The sequence below is a fragment of the Acipenser ruthenus genome, chromosome 18, assembly GCF_902713425.1.
Source record: "Acipenser ruthenus chromosome 18, fAciRut3.2 maternal haplotype, whole genome shotgun sequence".
Lineage (NCBI taxonomy): Eukaryota > Metazoa > Chordata > Actinopteri > Acipenseriformes > Acipenseridae > Acipenser > Acipenser ruthenus.
Window position 1 is genome coordinate 9,161,947 of NC_081206.1, and position 19,908 is coordinate 9,181,854.

At 39.7% G+C, this 19,908-nt stretch overlaps 1 protein-coding gene across 1 annotated transcript in view; it reads left to right on the plus strand.

Annotated features, from left to right (window-relative positions):
- Positions 1-19,908, plus strand: part of LOC117422913 (probable phospholipid-transporting ATPase IIA) — a 56,450-nt gene that overhangs the window by 2,442 nt on the left and 34,100 nt on the right. The window contains exons 2-12 of the mRNA XM_058991163.1: positions 4,916-5,060; positions 5,965-6,078; positions 7,421-7,529; positions 8,808-8,866; positions 10,702-10,753; positions 12,549-12,643; positions 13,461-13,541; positions 15,194-15,269; positions 16,007-16,083; positions 16,227-16,387; positions 17,640-17,782. Coding sequence (XP_058847146.1) covers positions 4,916-5,060; positions 5,965-6,078; positions 7,421-7,529; positions 8,808-8,866; positions 10,702-10,753; positions 12,549-12,643; positions 13,461-13,541; positions 15,194-15,269; positions 16,007-16,083; positions 16,227-16,387; positions 17,640-17,782 — 1,112 coding nt within the window. The remainder of the gene's footprint in view (positions 1-4,915; positions 5,061-5,964; positions 6,079-7,420; positions 7,530-8,807; positions 8,867-10,701; positions 10,754-12,548; positions 12,644-13,460; positions 13,542-15,193; positions 15,270-16,006; positions 16,084-16,226; positions 16,388-17,639; positions 17,783-19,908) is intronic.

The following is a 19,908-nucleotide window of genomic DNA, read 5'->3' on the forward strand; positions in this document are numbered from 1 at the left end:
TATAGAAAATACATCTGTGGATTGATGCAGAGAAAGGACTGAGCACAGTAAATTGGATGAAAATAAACATTTTGATGCCTTAATGCCAATGATTTTCAAAAAAACATCTGGTTGTGGAATATAATTAAACCGCACCCTATTCTCGCTAAAGCTAATAGAGGAAAAGATATTCAACCTTGTTTGAACAAGGCATGCTAAAACAAGACGTGGCATTTATACACTTTCCTCTGTTTCTTTGATCATGCCTCATGTTAGAAAGACCTAGTACTTATTGTAGCACTATCTTTTTGCCATAATTTGCTGGAATATGTAGCGAATGAAGCCACAAGGTTTTCCTTAAAGCATTTTATTTCTAATGCGTTACAGAATACTTGAATAAAGAAGTGGTGACTTGCTTTGTAAATGTACTGGGTGTTTCATTCATTATGACAGGCAGCTAGCTCACCGGACAAGCACTTCTGGTCCAAGTGGCTCTTCTCATTCATACATGTTCCTGTATGTAATGTAGACTCAATCAGCCAGTGTCTTTACATAAGAAAGCTACAGTGCTGTCTAGTGCACAGCATTGTATTGCCAAAAAAAACAAAAAGGAAATCCGAAGTGGAAGCTCACTAGGTGGCGCTGGCTCTTACTTCTAGAAAAAACACTTTGGCTGGTCTGGCCTACGTGACGTTTATCTATGGCAGACAACTAGAGCAGCAGCTCCTGAATTCAAGTCAAAACATCTTAACAAAGACAAAAATGAAACCCACAGTATGAGTGATTAGAATAAGAACCAATGAGAAGGACTGCAAACACCATAATCAGGTAAGAAAAAGATATTTGGAGCCTATTATTATTATTATTATTATTATTATTATTATTATTGTTGTTGTTATTATTTTCTGAATCAGTCTTTACTAAAAGCCTTTGTAGCACAGGTATAAAGGACATACTGTTGGGGCTGTATGTATGTACATCTGTCCGTATGTTCAGTAACATTTGTACTTCACTCAAATCCTCACGAGCACATTGCAGTCCTGGAATGTTAGCAAGGTAATGTCATGTCACTGTCCAAATACTCCTGAGTGTTCCTGACACCACTGTGAGCTGGCTGTGTAAACAGAGGCCCTACTGCCACAGAGCAGTGCAAACAGGAAACGCCTTGAGGCACATATGTTATATTTTATATTGAACAAGCTAGACCTGCCCTTCACAATGGATTGGTTTCATTCTTATTTAACACCTTCAGTCAGGGGTCCCCAAACTGTGGGCCGAGTCCCCAGTGGGCCACGGTAGCAACGACATGTTGTGTATTTTTATATATATATATATAAGATTCAAATGAAAGAACAATTTAAGTGAAGTTTATTTACAGTGGCTGGGTTTTCACACAACTCAGAAAGTCGTCACTCTCTTCACATTCATTTTTTATGTGACGTAGCAGCACATACCACGCACATTCCACACACTATAGGAAGTGCACGTCTAAAACGGATGGGTGAATCGCCATCTCATGCTAAAAAACTGTATTGACTGTACACGTCATTGCACTTAATACAGTATCGCATTACATGCAGTCAGTTTGCCCCAAAATGATTTTTATAAGCTGATTGCTTGATTCTTACAAGCAGAGAGTTTTAGCATGGTTAGTATAGGAATGATTTTTGTCCCAGTGGTTTTGATCACGATGTGCGGTTGATTCTTAGATCAGTAATCCTTCTAAATGGAGTGCACTGTAATCACAATGTGTATACAGTAATAGGTTTATAATAAATATATATGCAGTCAAAAATGTTTAGCAAATGATACAAAGATAGTACACAGCATTTTCTTATGGAATGTGTTTTTTGTTTTTTGTTTTTTCCAACACAACCTAAAAACTTAGTGGAAACCCAGTTTAAGAAAGCTGTACGATATCAGTAGCGCGCAAGGCCAAATTGGAACTCGGACACAAACGTTGAAATACCCCCTCCCGTATTTTAATGTTAATTTGGTTATTTGCATTTGGAAGGATAATTTCTCTGGCTAAAAGAAAACTACATGGAAATTCACACAATCTGAAAGTACTACCAGAATAGATTGAGAAAAAGGTGAGGTTTATTTTTTCCATGGAAACAGGTGTCGTTGTCCATCAAATCAACAGTACAAAGGTCTCTCTTAAAGGATGTGTTGCAGTAAGAATATCTCTGTTAATGAAAGGGGACCAAGAGTAAAAGGCTCAAATATGCACAAGAACACAGAAATTGGATTATGGAACAATGGTCAAAGGTGTTTTGGACTGTTGATGGATGGACAACGACACCTGTGCCTTCTGTCAGTTCTGTTGTCAATTCAACGCTTGTCTTCTTTCTATTCCTTAAGGATATTATCTTCAAGTATTGCTCATCCTTGTTAGAAAGCTTTTTGGGTCATCCAGTCCTGGGTTTGTCAATTACAGATGATGTTTCTCTGTACTTGTTGATTATGCTTTGGATACCACACCTTGAAAATCAAGTAAATTGTTGATGCTCATAATGCATCAGAGAAGAAAAAATGCAACATGTCTAAGACTTTTGCACAGCAGTGTATGTGTTTGTGTATATATATATATATATATATATATATATATATATATATATATATATATATATATATACACACAGACGTGCTCAAATTTGTTGGTACCCTTACAGCTCATTGAAATAATGATTCATTCCTCCTGAAAAGTGATGAAATTAAAAGCTATTTTATCATGTATACTTGCATGCCTTTGGTATGTCATCGAATGAAGCAAAGAAGCTGTGAAAATAGATGAATTATTGCTTATTCTACAAAGATATTCTAAAATGGCCTGGACACATTTGTTGGTACCCCTTAGAAAAGATAATAAATAATTGGATTATAGTGATATTTCAAACTAATTAGTTTCTTTAATTAGTATCACACATGTCTCCAATCTTGTAATCAGTCATTCAGCCTATTTAAATGGAGAAAAGTAGTCACTGTGCTGTTTGGTATCATTGTGTGCACCACACTGAACATGGACCAGAGAAAGCAAAGGAGAGAGTTGTCTGAGGAGATCAGAAAGAAAATAATAGACAAGCATTGGAAAGGTAAAGGCTACAAGACCATCTCCAAGCAGCTTGATGTTCCTGTGACAACAGTTGCAAATATTATTAAGAAGTTTAAGGTACATGGAACTGTAGCCAACCTCCCTGGGCGCGGCCGCAAGAGGAAAATCGACCCCAGATTGAACAGAAGGATAGTGCGAATGGTAGAAAAAGAACCAAGGATAACTGCCAAAGAGATACAAGCTGAACTCCAAGGTGAAGGTACGTCAGTTTCTGATCGCACCATCCGTTGCTTTTTGAGTGAAAGTGGGCTCCGTGGAAGAAGACCCAGGAGGACTCCACTTTTGAAAGAAAAACATAAAAAAGCCAGACTGGAATTTGCTAAAATGCATATTGACAAGCCACAATCCTTCTGGGAGAATGTCCTTTGGACAGATGAGTCAAAATTGGAGCTTTTTGGCAAGTCACATCAGCTCTATGTTCACAGACGAAAAAATGAAGCTTTCAAAGAAAAGAACACCATACCTACAGTGAAACATGGAGGAGGCTCAGTTATGTTTTGGGGCTGCTTTGCTGCGCCTGGCACAGGGTGCCTTGAATCTGTGCAGGGCACAATGAAATCTCAATACTATCAAGGCATTTTGGAGCGAAACGTACTGTCCAGTGTCTGAAAGCTCTGTCTCAGTCGCAGGTCATGGGTCCTCCAACAGGATAATGAGCCAAAACACACAGCTAAAAGCACCCAAGAATGGATAAGCACAAAACATAGGACTATTTTGAAGTGGCCTTCTATGATTCCTGATCTGAATCCTATCGACCATCTATGGAAAGAGCTGAAACTTGCAGTCTGGAGAAGGCACCCATCAAACCTGAGACAGCTGGAGCAGTTTGCTCAGGAAGAGTGGGCCAAACTACCTGTTAACAGGTGCAGAAGTCTCATTGAGAGCTACAGAAAACGTTTGATTGCAGTGATTGCCTGTAAAGGTTGTGCAACAAAATATTAGGTTAGGGGTCCCATCATTTTTGTCCATGCCATTTTCATTTGTTTTATTATTTACAATATTATGTTGAATAAAAAATCAAAAGCAAAGTCTGATTTCTATTAAATATGGAATAAACAATGGTGGATGCCAATTACTTTTGTCAGTTTCAAGTTATTTCAGAGAAAATTGTGCATTCTTCGTTTTTTGTGGAGGGGTACCAACAAATTTGAGCACGTCTGTAATATATATATATATATATATATATATATATATATATATATATATATATATATATATATATATATATACAGGAATGTTTCCACATTTGTTGTAGTGGTATAAAGACGTCATTCTCTGTTTGTTGCCTTGGTGATGGAGAACGTTATCAGTTTTAGATCATGTTGAAGCATGTTGTCTTGTCTTTGTTAGTGTCCTATTCTTGCTGTTGTGGTGAGCGTCTCTATATTTGGTAGGAAGGACTTCATAGTTCTCAGCAGGTTGCTAGGCAACATTCCAGGACTAACACAGTGTGGTCAAAGTGTGGTGCTACCCAGTGCATTTATGCAATGTATTATTTATGTTTGTGTTTTTGTTTTTAGTTGAAACAGAAATATGTAGGCCGGAAAAGTTTTTGTAAGGCCAAAAATGTATGCTTAAAGTGCACGCAGCAAACAAAATAATTCCTGTAAAGTATTAATCATTTAATAGATGTCACATTTTCTTATATGAAAGGTGTTTATGTAAACAGTAAAACTGGGGATTACTTATTTATTTATTACAGCTGATCCATTCATTCCTACCTGCTTTTTTGTGTATGTGTGAATCTTTAAGTCTCATCAATAGCTCACTTTAATGGAACATTGAAGGCGTGTGTAACTCCTGCATACTCTGTGTTTGCAGTTGCTGCCCCTGGTCGCGATGTTGTGGGATGGGGGATTTCAAACCTCGGACAGTCTGGCTGGGTCATCCAGAGAAAAGAGACCAGAGATACCCTCGCAATGTCATCAACAATCAGAAATACAACTTCTTCACATTCCTCCCTGGGGTAGGTGCTCTACTGAACAACAGTGAAATATTCACCTTTCCTCAATGACTACCATGCTTTATACCCCCAGGAAAGATTGACTCAGCAATCTGCAGAAAGAACCTGATTTGCCCCAGTTTGGATCTGTGTAATCTGGAATATGGAAGCATCTGCTAATCAAGCACCTACACTTTCCCAATTATCAGTGCTTTTTAGATCTGTAACTGGCATTGATATGCAACACAATGATTCATTTGAGGGGCAGACACTTTACACAAAAGTGTGTAAGGTATTTCGGTATGCAGGCGTGTGTCTTGTGAAAGCCGGAAGTGACAGAAACTGGCTTGTTTGACACCTGGCTTTGATAGAAGCCATAACTCCACAAATCTGCCATTCCCTGAGATCACTAAACGCACCCTGAAGCTTACTGGCTGGTGTGTGTTTAGCCAAGTCCAACATTTTTAGCCTCTTTCTCTTATTTATTTATTTTTTAAACTCCAGTGCAACTTGATCTACATTTTCACAACACTCTTTAGCAAACTAGGTTTCGAGTCATTGACACGTGCTTTCAGATTCAGAGAGTTAAATATAGACCTAAATGTGTAAATAACTTCAAATACTGCATTTGGATGGGCAGTGGTGCTAGAATTTGTTAGAATGTTTCATTTGATCAGAAATGGTGTTGTTCCGTTGTTGTGTGGAATGAATGTCCTGTAAAATCTCGTTCAGTTCTGGTTGCGTTCAGATGCTGCAGTTTAGAGTACTGATGCTAATGAAATCCGACACGCTGTACGGAATTTGAGTCCGTGTGTTAATTATTTAGTATGGGTTGGTTGATAGCATTTAGTGGCTACAGAGATGATTGTTGAAGTTTGTAACATGATATAAAGTTCAAGTGATCTAATATTTTGTTTGTTTGTTTCAGGTATTGTTCAATCAGTTCAAGTACTTCTTCAACCTGTACTTCCTCTTACTGGCCTGCTCCCAGTTTGTTCCTGAATTGAGACTGGGAGCTCTCTATACATACTGGGTTCCTCTGGTGAGTAACCTGGCCCTCTGTGACCAGTGACATCACCAAACTCCTGGTTAGTTATCAATCTGCACCCGGACTCCTTAACATTTTGTTTCAAGTACCAACATGTGGCTTTCCTCATAGCAGCTTTTAAGAAGTTCCAAATAACAAAATAAACAGAGATTCAGATCAAATGCAGGATTTCAGGCAAAGTTGGCATTAAGTAATTGATCAGGTTTTGTAATTTGATACTTTCTAAATTCCTCTGTAAGGATAGCGCCGCCATAACTAAAATGAGACATCAGATGAGAAGCAGGATATGTATTTATTTGCTCTGCTATGTTATTGTCACAAAGACGGCCGGAGTGGGTGGCGTCAGACCAGAAGCAGGAAATAAACAGACAGAGATTTGGAGTTTTGGTGAAGCTGAGCGAATGCTTTCGCTCAGCATTTAATAAACAACAGAAAATAAAAGGTTTGAACAGACACAGGACACGGCACTATACGCCAAAATAAAAAGACAAACAAAACGAACTAAACAGTGCACAGACAGACGAACAAAACACGGTGAGCAGATTTAACTATTATTACTCTTATTCTTTTTACCTCCGTCTCCAATCCCGTTCTCCACTCACCGAACACCCAACCCCGACTGAATGAAATGTGCATCTATATATACTGTTGTGCTGGGATTCAATTACTAATTAATTATTCACTTGAATCCCAGCACGTGAATTAATTCTGTGCAACCCCGTGCTCACATATTACATTTAACCAGCACGTGAAGTGATTTGTGCTCTCCTCGTGCCTAAATACAAATCTACACTTTTTAAATACACGTGAAACACAGACCCGTTTATATCCCGTGTACCAATCTATACACCAACATTAACACACGCACGCAACATACAACACATAATATGCACACAGGGGCGGGGCACATTGCCACAGTTATACATATTTAAACAACACATTTTTTATTATTATTAGGCAACGTTATAGCCCTTTCTTCTGGGCTGTAGCATGCTGCATTACTCCACCTCTTCAGCAAAAGCATTGCTTAACATCATGATATACTGTAGGCTTCGGCATATCCGAGTTGTTACTGCAATTGTACAGGACAGTATAAACAGCGTGTGTTCGTCTTCACCACTCCCGAGTGGTAGCTGTGGGCTGAGCCTAAAAATAATTGGACATTACTCAATTGGGGAGAAAACAATAAAAATAATTGGCGACCACTAAATAAAAAAATAAAATAAATAAAAATAATAAGTCAATAGGCATTGATCCACTGGCTATTTGCCATTTGCTCACTGCTCGCTTGACTTGTCCTTGTCCCAGTTTCATGATTTTTATGGTTCTCTTTTAGGGCTTTGTGCTGATCATCACAATCGGGCGTGAGGCAGTGGAGGAGATCCGATGTTTCATCAGGGACAAGGAAGTAAACTCCCAGATCTACAGCAAGCTTTCTACAAGAGGTGTGTGTGTGTGCGTGTGCGTGTTGCTTTGAATGTAGCTAGTCTCCAATGGTCTGGATTCATTAAAGTAGCATCAGGTTACATTTTCTTAGTTTTACTGTCCCCTTACCAATCATGCCTTGCAATCATTTTGAGTGGTTCTAATTGCAATCAGTCAGTGTTTTATTGGTATTTTTTTGATAAGTCTGTGTTTAGTTCCCAATCTGCTCTTTAGATCTAGTTGTCTGTCAGGTTCCTATGTCCCTGTATGTAATGTAAGCTAGGTCAGATGAAGTGTATTTACAGAAGAAAGCTACGGGCTGGCTAGGTGTAAATACATCTTTCTGTAGTATATTTATAATTAAGCAGCGCTGTCATCTGCAATGTAAGATGCGCAGTAAGGGTAGGACCAAAATAGGTTGTTTTTCATCTAAAGGGACAATTATTCAGTTTTACAGGTCAAAGGTCAAGACAGAGGAGTGTGATTAACAGACGTTAAAATAATTGACAGCCCTAGTTCTGTTATAAGAACAGGCTGGCTGTGAATGAGGTAGATGTGTCAGTTCTGTTACAAGAACAGGCTGGCTGTGAATGAGGGAGTCCTCTTTTCGAGGGTCGGGGTGCTGATGAGGAGCTGTGTCACTTGCTCTGCAGGGATCCTGTGAACTGGAAGGGGGATATTGTGGTTAATTTGAAGCATGAATGTAAAAGTGTATCCTGTGAGGGGTGGAAATGAAGTGCTGCAAGTAATGGTCCCGGTGACCCTTGTGGTTTCTGACAATCCTCGCCTTTGAACTGGCAGCCTGCCTGCTAATAAATGTAACACATGACAGCTTATTATTGCAGTTCCGCACTCATTTCTGTAAGTCCGGATTCCTCAGAAAAAGGGCTTAGTTTGACGCTGGACAGGCTCACACACCAGTTACAGGGGAGCACTCTTGTTTGCAAACATGAAGAGCAGAGGGAGAGGGAGAGGGAGAGATGAAAGAAGAACTTTATAAATCATATTTTCAAATAAAAAAATGCAGTTTTAATTTGTAATATGTGAACAAGAATAAAACTATATGAAACAAAGTCAAGTCGACAAACGTTCCGTCTGGTACCTCAAACCTAAAACCAGAAACTAAGTGCTGACCAATCAGCGCACTGGAAAAGTCACTAGCTGAAACGTTTGTCTCTTGGACTTGGCTTCTTAGAAGTTATGGATGATATACAGTGCTAGTAGATGTGCATGCTGTATACAACGCCTTATATGTAGCGCATGTAATGGACTCTATGCTTCTTTCTCTTTTAATCCAGGCACTGTGAAGGTCAAGAGCAGCGGTATTCAAGTTGGAGATCTGATTATTGTAGAAAAGGTTTGTATTTCATGCGGGAATCATGTTGATTGTGTTTTATACGATTTTATCTGGGGGTGTTTGCACAAGATAGTTCTGCAAGCTTGTGTGTAAACTTCCAGTGAGGTCCCATGCTAATGAATAGGCAGGGCAACAAACTCGCTACTGTACAGGGGACTGGAAAACAAAAAGCCTCCATAACAAAGGGCAGCTAGGCGGCGTTGTGCATTTATCTATTTATGAATAAATAACACTGACGCATGCACACGCCCCTTAACTAACTTAACAGTAACTTTGTGAAATGTTATTACGTTGATTTTTCACAAAAAAACTGTCTCAGCTGTTTAGTTTTTATTGTGTTGTTTTAGAGATGTAATTTCAACAACAAAAAAGTGGTGTTTCTTCTATCCACTGGGGGCAGTGTTGCAGGGTGTTGGTTATACTCTGGTGTATAATGTGTCATGATTCTGAGAGCTCTAATGAAGCCACAGTGGTACTTTAAACTGCTGAGTTTTGTGATGACTGAAAAATAAATATAAGACTCTGGACAGGAAGAAGAATGCATACAGTAGGGTAACTCTGATGTTTTATACCCATAAGTTGCACATGCATATGCATTTTACATAAAAACATTGCAGTAAAACCTGAATGAAAATATTCCAAGTTGCAAGCTATAACTTGGTCTTCATTTGTGGGCCTCCTAGTAAATTCTGTGAAAAACTGAAATTTGAGAAGGGTTGCTATATTAATGGGGTATGTGTTAAACAACGCCACTGTTCGATGAACCAGGTATGGTTTCATGTTCAGGCAGGGGTCACATTTAAAAAAAAAAATCACTTGTAGAATGGCAACTAATATAATAAGCTGAACACTAGGGCTCTAGGATAAGAATTATAAAAAGAGGGAGGCTAATCCTGCTTGAGGGTCAGTAGAAAGTTACTACACAGTATTTCTTTATAGACTAAAAGAGCTGGATTTACAAAAAGACTATTATCCCCATGGAGGAACCTGAATGTGCATGCAGTCTGTAGGTATGTTTATACTAGAGCTGCAAGTCCATTCATCGGTTTTATTAATTGTCAGTTACAGTGAACAATTGTGTTGCTTGTGCATGGATGTTTTCATTGGTACTTGAAGTGTTCTATAGTGGCCTCTTGCTTGATAATAATCCAGTTTTTTTTTACTTTTGGCTCTAATAATGCGTTGCTATCCTGTTACTTGTCCAATACTCAATTAGGAACTTGGTTTCTGATTGTACCTCTAGTATATACCTACTAGAGCTTTACATACAGTAGTGTGAAAATGTATTTGAACACTTCAAAATGCATCCTTTTATATACCTACCTGCATGAAAACCTCCGGGTGTGACACTTTCAATTTTCAGTCAGTAATCGGTGATATAGAAGCAGTAGGCACTCATGTGTGAAAATGTGCTCTAAATAGGCATCTTAAACAGCTTCTGATTGTTTATCTAGAACCGCTTATCCAGGTGTGAAACCTGCTCAGGGCATTCTTAGTCTGGGGACGGTAGGTCTGTCTTTTATACACGTTTTGGCATATATCTAGAGAAATGCATATCCTATTGCAATGCAACTTGGTCAGGACATTCTTTAACACGTGGTGCCTTTCACCTACATAGGCCAGGGTTCAAGTAAAGCCTAGGTCACAAGTGAAAAAGTGTTTTGGTGGTCTCCCCATCACAAGAGCTCCACACACTTCAATACAATGGCAGTCTGTGCTTGACAGAGACCCATGACCAGGGCTGTGGTTTTGTGTTGAAATTGAACATGACTGCTGTGAAAGTGACATTGATTAAATGAATCTGGAGTAATCGCTGTGTCGTGTTTCTCTTGCAGAATCAACGAGTTCCTGCTGATATGATCTTTCTGAGGACGTCGGAAAGAAATGGTAAACGTCTGTGATCAGCGCATGTGTCTCAAAAAATAAAGTGCAACTGTAAAAAGAGGAAATAAACATCACAGAACAAATGCATTCCCTGTTATAGAAAGGAGAGCTCTACTAGCGTTAACACTTTAGAAGTCATTGGTGACTCATGATGTAGGACTTCAATCGCATAAAAAATATTTATTTCACTAGCACTAAAATAAACTTGAAAGTATATATGTATGTTAGTATGAATGTGTAGTGTTTATGCTCATGTATCATAGTTTCCTATGGGAATCCTGCAGTTCCCAGTATTATATACCTGAAATATAATCCTCCTTAAGTTGCCAGTAAATTAAGTTAAGTTGTTCTTACGGGAATTCTTGCATCATAAGCCACTGCACAGCTGGAGGCTATTAGGTCATTTGAAAAAGCCTGAGGTCTGCAGTACCCACCCCCCTCTCTACCCAGGGTAGACTGCAGTACGCACCCCCCTCTCTACCCAAGGTAGACTGCAATACCCACCCCCCTCTCTACCCAGGGTAGACTGCAGTACGCACCCCCCTCTCTACCCAAGGTAGACTGCAATACCCACCCCCCTCTCTACCCAGGGTAGACTGCAGTACCCACCCCCCTCTCTACCCAGGGTAGACTGCAATACCCACCCCCCTCTCTACCCAGGGTAGACTGCAGTACCCACCCCCCTCTCTACCCAGGGTAGACTGCAGTACCCACCACCCTCTCTACCCAGTGCATACTGCAGTACCCAGCACCCTCTCTACCCAGGGTAGACTGCAATACCCACCCCTCTCTCTACCCAGGGTAGACTGCAGTACCCACCCCCCTCTCTACCTAGGGTAGACTGCAGTACCCACCCCCCTCTCTACCCAGTGCATACTGCAGTACCCAGCACCCTCTCTACCCAGGGTAGACTGCAGTACCCACCCCCCTCTCTACCCAAGGTAGACTGCAGTACCTGGGAAAGGTAGGCAGTGAGCTAGGATCTGCTGCAACACCCCTATGGCTCCATATAACATAACAAGAGGCCTGCGTTGTGTCTTTGTGATGCGCTAATATACCTCGACACAGCTTACATTGTGAGTTTTGCTTAAATTGGGCATCTTAAACAACTTCTAAAAAGTCTCATGCATTTTACCATTTGTGACTGTGTTCCTTTTCTCTTACTGTTTTAAACAAATTGCACGGCTGGCCTATTAAAGTCCTCCGTTAAATTAGACAATCGCTAATTTGCCTATTTTGACAATGTTCCTAGATTTTCATTTCCAGTGGTTTGATTTCATATGCACAACAAATCAAAATTAGAGAAGCAATGGGGTGTTCTAATACATGTGCTCACTGCTGTATTATATACAGAAACAATGGGGTGTTCTAATACATGTGCACACTGCTGTATTATATACAGAAGCAATGGGGTGTTCTAATACATGTGCATGCTGCTGTATTATATACAGAAGCAATGGGGTGTTCTAATACATGTGCTCACTGCTGTATTATATACAGAAGCAATGGGGTGTTCTAATACATGTGCATGCTGCTGTATTATATACAGAAGCAATGGGGTGTTCTAATACATGTGCACACTGCTGTATCATATACAGAAGCAATGGGGTGTTCTAATACATGTGCACACTGCTGTATCATATACAGAAGCAATGGGGCGTTGTAATACATGTGCACACTGCTGTATTATATACAGAAGCAATGGGGTGTTCTAATACATGTGCTCACTGCTATACATTTACTCAAGTGTTTGAAAAGTGAAACAGACAGACTTGTCTCCATGTCCTGTCCCCTGCAGGGTCTTGTTTCTTACGCACGGATCAGCTGGACGGTGAGACTGACTGGAAGCTGAGGTTACCGGTGGCTTGCACTCAAAGGCTACCCACAGCAGCTGTAAGTTCAACTTTCCAACACGTGTACCAGACATACAGAAACGCCACTCCACACACACACAGGGGATTTATCTTGCATACCATTTCCCAAGATGCTTTTCCAAAATGAAAATCAATGGGTATGTACCTAACAAATAGTTGGGTGTACAACAAGTTTAGCTAATTCATGCCTGTCAGTTTTTATTGAAAGCAATAGCTCCATTGTATTCAATAGAGAGTGAAATACTAAGAAGGAGTTTATTTTATGGGTGATTGCTGATTTATACTCTCAAAAGGAACCTAGAAGTTTGAGGTTTCTTTAGGTCACATTTATTTAAGACCTTTAACATACAGGATGCTGGAAATCCACATAAAGATGTTGTATGAGAAACAGGAAACATGGTAAAACCACAAAATTAAATGAACTGTTCAAGCAAGAACTAGATCAGAGACATAAACCACCAAGCCCTCCTACAGAGGTGCCATCGTATAAGACAATACTATAGTCACACAATGTAAACTCACTGTAATGAAGAGAAATGGGTCTTGTAGGTTGCCAGATGTACAGTTGTAATGTTAACGCATATACGTCAGAGAAAAATAACCAGATCAATGTAGTGTGGTATGAAGGACAATACAAGACCAACAATCCTATTGGGACGTCCCTGTGTAAAGTAAGGGACTGTAATGGTGAGGAGAATTAAAACATTCACAAGATTCTCCTTGATATTTGGGGATTTTAAAGTTTAGCATTGTTATATATTTCTGAAACCGAACGATATTCAGTTTATTTTATAGCAGATACTCTTCCTAATTCTTTTGTTAAATGTTCTCCACAGGACCTTCTCCAGATCCGCTCATTTGTTTATGCAGAGGAGCCAAATCTCGACATTCACAATTTCATTGGGACCTTCACCAGAGTAAGTGCTGTGCCATGCTGATTTCACCTCTAGTATATACCTACATATGCCCTACTGCTGAGCTTTACATATGGAGAGAGAACCGCTTATCCAGGTGTGAACCCTGCTCAGGGCATTCTTAGGCTGGGGACAGTTGTTCTGTCTTTAATACACATTTTGGCATATATGTAGAGAAATGCATATCTTATTGCAATGCAACTTGGTCAGGACATTCTTTAGCAGGCGGTGCCTTTCACCTGTATAGGCCTGGGTTAAAATGAAGCCTAGGTCACAAGTGAAGTGTCTTGGTGGTCTCCCCATCACAAGAGCTCCACACAATTCAAAACAATGACAGTCTATACTTGACAGAGACCCATGGCCGGGGCTGTGCTTTTGGTTTGAAATTGAACATGATTGCTCTGAAAATGACGTTGATTAAATGTGTTTTGGTGGTCTCAGTAAGACCAGGGACCTGCTACTTAAAGGTGGAGAGCCTCTGTCCCAAAGGGGTTTAGGTGTGAGTCACTGTGGGTTTAACTGACAAACCGAGAGAAACCTCACTGTGTTCTGTTTCATTGTGTTGCTGTGTGGGCACGTTTCCCCTTTGCTTGTCACAATCGGCTAAATTCATAACACTGCTTTCTATGGAAGCTGATTTAGGTGCTGTGGTGTCGTAGACAAAACAGAAGCCTCACAGACCATTAACTGAGTTTTCTGTCTGTTTGTTCCCCATTTATTCTGGAAGGAGCAAAGCAAGATGCAACTTAGCAACATGCTAATTGCAATAGCATCCTGCATTGTTTCTTAGTTTTAAGACCGATTTTCTTAAGCAAAATTAAATTAGGCCTACTGTTAGGATATAGCATTCACTATAATGTTATGTTCAGTAATTCATTGTATTCATTGTATAATGACAACTGTATGTGAGTGATTGTAACTGGGGTGGTCTTGACTGCAATTCGGGTTTCACACAGAACGGACATTTTCGATGTTCATTTACATATGCAAGCAGTTAGTTATATAAATAAAAAAAGGTATAACAATAGAGTAGCTGTTATTATTAACCCAATTTTACATTGCATTAATTGTGAATTTAGGAGGAAATTAAGCTTTTGTGCTGTTATTCCCATAAAAGTCTGAGGTAAAACTATTGGAAAGTCCTGTCGACCAGTTTTGGATAGTGTTACCACTAAAGACAGTTGTAGCTAGAAAAAATATTTTGACCTCACAATTTGCAATTGAGCTTTTTGAAATTCTGGATAGATTCTTATGATATGCCAATTTGAATGTCTAAGGCCATTTTTTCTCCCCCAAACCAACGCATTTTTAGTATCGTAAACCTAGAACTGCAGTATGACAATCCGGACATTTCTTTCAATGTAATGTTCCCCAAAACAGCAACTTGCTTTCTGGAACTGGCATCATTTTCAATGTTACACCATTTTGCACTGTTTTATGTAGACAACAGCACACAGCGGTTAATTCCATGCATTTTCCCAGACGCTCATACTACCAAACCGGAGAGTATATAGTAGAAATGCTTTTTCAACTAAAACTTGAAAAACCCAACCACAAGTCTGCACATAAGGAGCTTGTTTCTTTGGCTTCCAGTGGGGATTATAAGAAGGTGCCTGGTGTGAATAACTAATTAGTGGCTTCTTGTTTTGGTACAGGAGGATGGAGACCCTCCAGTGAATGAGAGCCTCAGTATTGAGAACGCCCTGTGGGCCAGCACGGTGATTGCCTCTGGTAAAGACATCCATTCATATTGAGCCCCATTGCTTCATAAAGCGCCTTCATTTAGATCAAGGTTTTAACTTATGAGACTTTACCATTGCATTGCGAGCACACACAAAATACATCCCCTGGTGTTGGGTTTATGTTGTTGTTTCTGGTGTGTTTTATCTCAGTTTACCAGGTAAAACATTAAAAAACCCACATAAACTGTAGTTGTGCAGTAATAGTTTGGTGCTCTTAAGACTTGATAGAGAGCTTTTCAACATGCAAAGTAACCTCATCACTGCGGTACAGATGAGATGTAGTCCTGCACAGTAGTGTGCACATTTATTAAAACACCTCAAGATTTGTCATTTTGGTCCAGCAATCAGTGATACAGAAACAATAGGCACTCGTGTGAAAATGTTAGACCACCTTGGGCTCTAATTAGGCATCTTAAACCACTTCTAAAAACTCCTGCATTTTACCATGTGTGGCTCTGTGCTCCTTTTCTCGTGCTGTTTTAAATGAATTGCATGTGTGGCCTATTAAAGTCATCATTTTTAAATTAGACAATCGCTCATTTGTCTATTTTGACCATTTTCCCAGATTTTCAGTTCCAGTGGTTTTATTTCAGATGCACAGCAAATCCAAACTACAGAAGCCCTGTAGTGTTGTAATAAAGCTGCACACGACTGTAGATGAAAGCTAGCCGCTGCTCTTTCTTTCTGTACACCCGTTCATTTCTTTTTTTATTTGGTCTATTCTAGGCACGGTTGTGGGAGTGGTCATTTACACAGGCAAGGAGCTGCGTAGTGTGATGAACACGTCAAACCCCAGAAACAAGGTGTGTTTCTCCTTTATTTTCAGTCACCTCTGCAGGCTTCCAGTTTACTTTTTATAGCGCAGATTCCTGTTTTAGCCAGGTGTCTGCCTTTGGCTTTTTTAACAACAACTTGAAGATACATGTTGATGTGCTTCTACCGACAGATTGGCCTGTTTGACCTGGAAGTGAACTGCTTGACGAAGATCCTGTTTGGCGCGCTGGTGGTGGTCTCTCTGGTCATGGTGGCCCTGCAGCACTTCGCTGGACGTTGGTACCTCCAGATCCTTCGCTTCATTCTCCTCTTCTCAAACATTGTTCCCATCAGGTGCATTTTTGGTGTGATCATCTTAACCTTTTCAATGCCTTTGACGAGAGGTCCAGTCACTGTAACCCTTATAAATCTGTAAAACAAACATTAAAACTCCTCTTTCTTACGATGTTATTTGTTATATGATTGTAAGCGATCAGCATTTGACAGCGCTGTTTCTAAAACTGACAACACTCGCACTGTATTATTTTCTCGTAGATTATACTAATAGTTTTAGCATGAGTGTTTGAAAAACGCTTAAACAAAGATTTTATTAGAACAATGGAAAAGTGCCTACTCAGAACTGATCAATAGACATGCAAGGCAGAATAGACACAGTTGATACTCCAGTTGTTTGGGAATTTGGAGATGAGATGCAGTTTGCAGTCTCTCCGATTCAGCACAGCTCAGAAGTGTCTGCGGTTGTTTTTTTACAAGCGTGATATATAGCTCTTCTAATGGGCATGAACAGAGTGAGGGCACTCCCTTCAGCTTTCCACTGAGATTCCACCTCCAAGCTGTCAGAGCCCATTACCAGCACTATATTTGTCACAGAAAAGACATTCATTCTACCAGCAAGGCTGACATCTGTGTCATGTACAATTTCCACGGATGATAAACTGAACAATACAAATTGTTCAATTAGTTTAGACTTGCTCACTGGTATTACCTAGCTGTCATATCAAAGGACTTTTTAAGAGCAACTTTGTGTGGGTATGAAATACCAGTATGCTTCACGAATATATTCTGTTAAATTCACTTTGTATCATTTTGTGTTTCAGTCATCACATCCTGGTGGTGACGTTAGAATTTTAAAGCACCCCTGTGGCCTCAGTAGAGTTCTCAAACATGGCTAATCTCTCAGTACAGCTGGTACACCAAAGTGTAACCATTAACCAGTCCCCCTGAAACACTCTGCCAGGGGGACACGTTAATGATGGTTCCACATGATTCTGAGAGCTCTGGGTTTAAGGACTCCCTAGGATCTGATAACTGAAACAGAAAATGATATGACTAGACAAGAAGAAAACATTATTCAGATGACTGGTATTTGATAACTACAATAAGTTGTTCTTTAAGTTACAGTAGAATTGTATTATCTGTGTTTGTGTCTTATTGAGATGATTTTTTTTTTTTATGATAAAAGGCTTCTATGTGTTTAATAACATAAGTTTTGCCTCAATATAGTTCATCCTATGGTGTTTTGCATGCTGTAAATCTAGCTCAGTCTCTGGCCCATCAGCCTTATCGTTTGATGCATTCCTAACAGTTTACGAGTGAACCTGGACATGGGAAAGATGGTCTACAGCTGGATGATCCGTCGGGATTCCAAGATTCCTGGGACTGTGGTGAAAGCCAGCACCATTCCTGAGCAGCTGGGCAGGATCTCCTATCTCCTGACAGATAAAACAGGTAGGAATACTCCCACTTGCAGCGCCCCGGGGAAATGATCACCCACAGACCTGGGACACTAGGCTAATGTATACTTGTGGTTGTTTAGAATGCCTTTGTATCCGTTTCAATCATCATAGACGTTTAAAGCACCCTTGCAGTTTGATAGAGCTCTCAGAATCATGTTTGCCAGTAACACCATGTGTTGTAAATATGTTATTTCTTAAATCCACTCTAGAGATTAATTACACTGTACATGTCACTTCAAGGTATGCCTTTTAGGTAACAAGATAACAGAAGACATAGAAAAGGGTACTATCATAAGGAAATCTGATTCGGACCCGAGTCCTAAGGAAGCATTTAAAAGAGGTGAGGGGAAGTAGGCTAAAGGGCTCTCTCTCTTTTCCAAACCCTTGCAGAATAATACCATAGGGCTACCATTAAAACTTCAGTGTATTTCTCTAAAGATATGCTGGAAGAGCCACCGACACATCACAGCATTACCAGCAGTTGCAATGCAATAAGTACAGCAGTCCCCATGCATTGCACTGATACATATATAGTAGATAAGCTGTGTGTAGCGGTTTCCACCAGTGTGATACTAAGCTGATTTAGCAGCGTTTTATCCTAATGTATCCTTTGGCCTCAGAGCTACAACATACAGTTTGAAAGGTTTAACTTCTCTAGTTCAAGAGTAGCCCTATTTTAATGCGACAGTGTGATACAAAAAATTTTCCAAATATACCCACAATCATCTCACTAAAATTGGTATGCATGTTTGAGTCGACATAACAGCTACAGCCTGTTACAATGAAATCACTTTGGTTCATTCTTTATGAACATGTTGCCTCTTTTCATCAAAGGGCTATTTATAATATACTTTCATATTCTTTAGGTCTTCAAAAAACCTAAACTACACAATGATTGAGAGAGGAGGTAAAATCGGTGTCGCTAATGAAGTGTAAAACAGGATTTTAAAAGGGCTAGCCGGTCCAGCTTGAGCAAGCCATGCCTAATGGGTAACAGCCCATGACGGAAGGAATATCCAGTTTATTGCAAGGCCTGTCAGAGTTCAAGGTAGTGGGAACATTTTTAAAGGTGGTGAGAGCAAGGATTAAGGCTGTCATGCTTTCGCCACTAGGGGGCATATGACAGCTGCAGCTGCAGTGTTCTATGCCCTTTGTATTAAAACAGCAACACAGTTGTTCAGTGGGGTTTTTGCAATGCCGGTACAGTGTATAAAATCCTCCTCTTGCTTATTAAGCCAGCATGGGTGCTACCTATGGTCATCTACTTATTTTGTTTACCAATGGTTTTCAGAAGAGAGGTAAGGCAGTGAAAGGGTTTGAATGTGGCTTCACCTATGCTATCCCAGTGTCTAAGCCCTGTCATTTCCTGCCGTTCTATAAAAGCATCAAGTGAAGGTTTCTTTGAAGTCTGTAATCGTGCAGCACTTTAGGTCATTAGCGATCCCCTAAGGTTAAGCTTAAGGAAGAACTGTTAAAGCCAAGGGAATGATTTATAATTTGTTATTGTGGGCTTCAAAGATTTAAACCGAAAGAGAGAAAATGATCATTTTGAGTTCTATGTGTTACCGGTATTAAGCTTTCTGTATGGAAGAAAATAAATACATTTGTGATAAGACATGGTCATTTAATATTAGGGCATACACATAAATATGGGATATATTAATAAGTACTGTACAGCTATTAAGATGAAAACCATTTCCACCAGAAACAGGAGAAAGTTGAAATGCATTCAGTTCTTCTGTGTATTCCCCAGTATTGAAAACCATTGTACTGTATAGACGTACACAGTTACATTTTAATATCAGTGAAGCTCATGTTTCACTTTTAATTTGTAACTTTTTTTTTTTTTTTTGTAGATATCACACTATCACTGAGACATTTGTCTAACTTGACTGTTTAAGTATACTACATGATGAAAAACTGCCATTCGTAGTACTGTATTTAAAAAATACTTAATTTAGTCTGTGAATGGGATTAACCTGGGGTTTAGATATACTGGGCTGAATTCACTTTGTGCCCATAGGGCATTAACTGTAAATTTAAAGCATAAAAACAGTGAGGGTCTGACGTTTTGTAATCATTCCAGCAGGTTTCTTGTTGCAGTAACTTCAGTGTTGT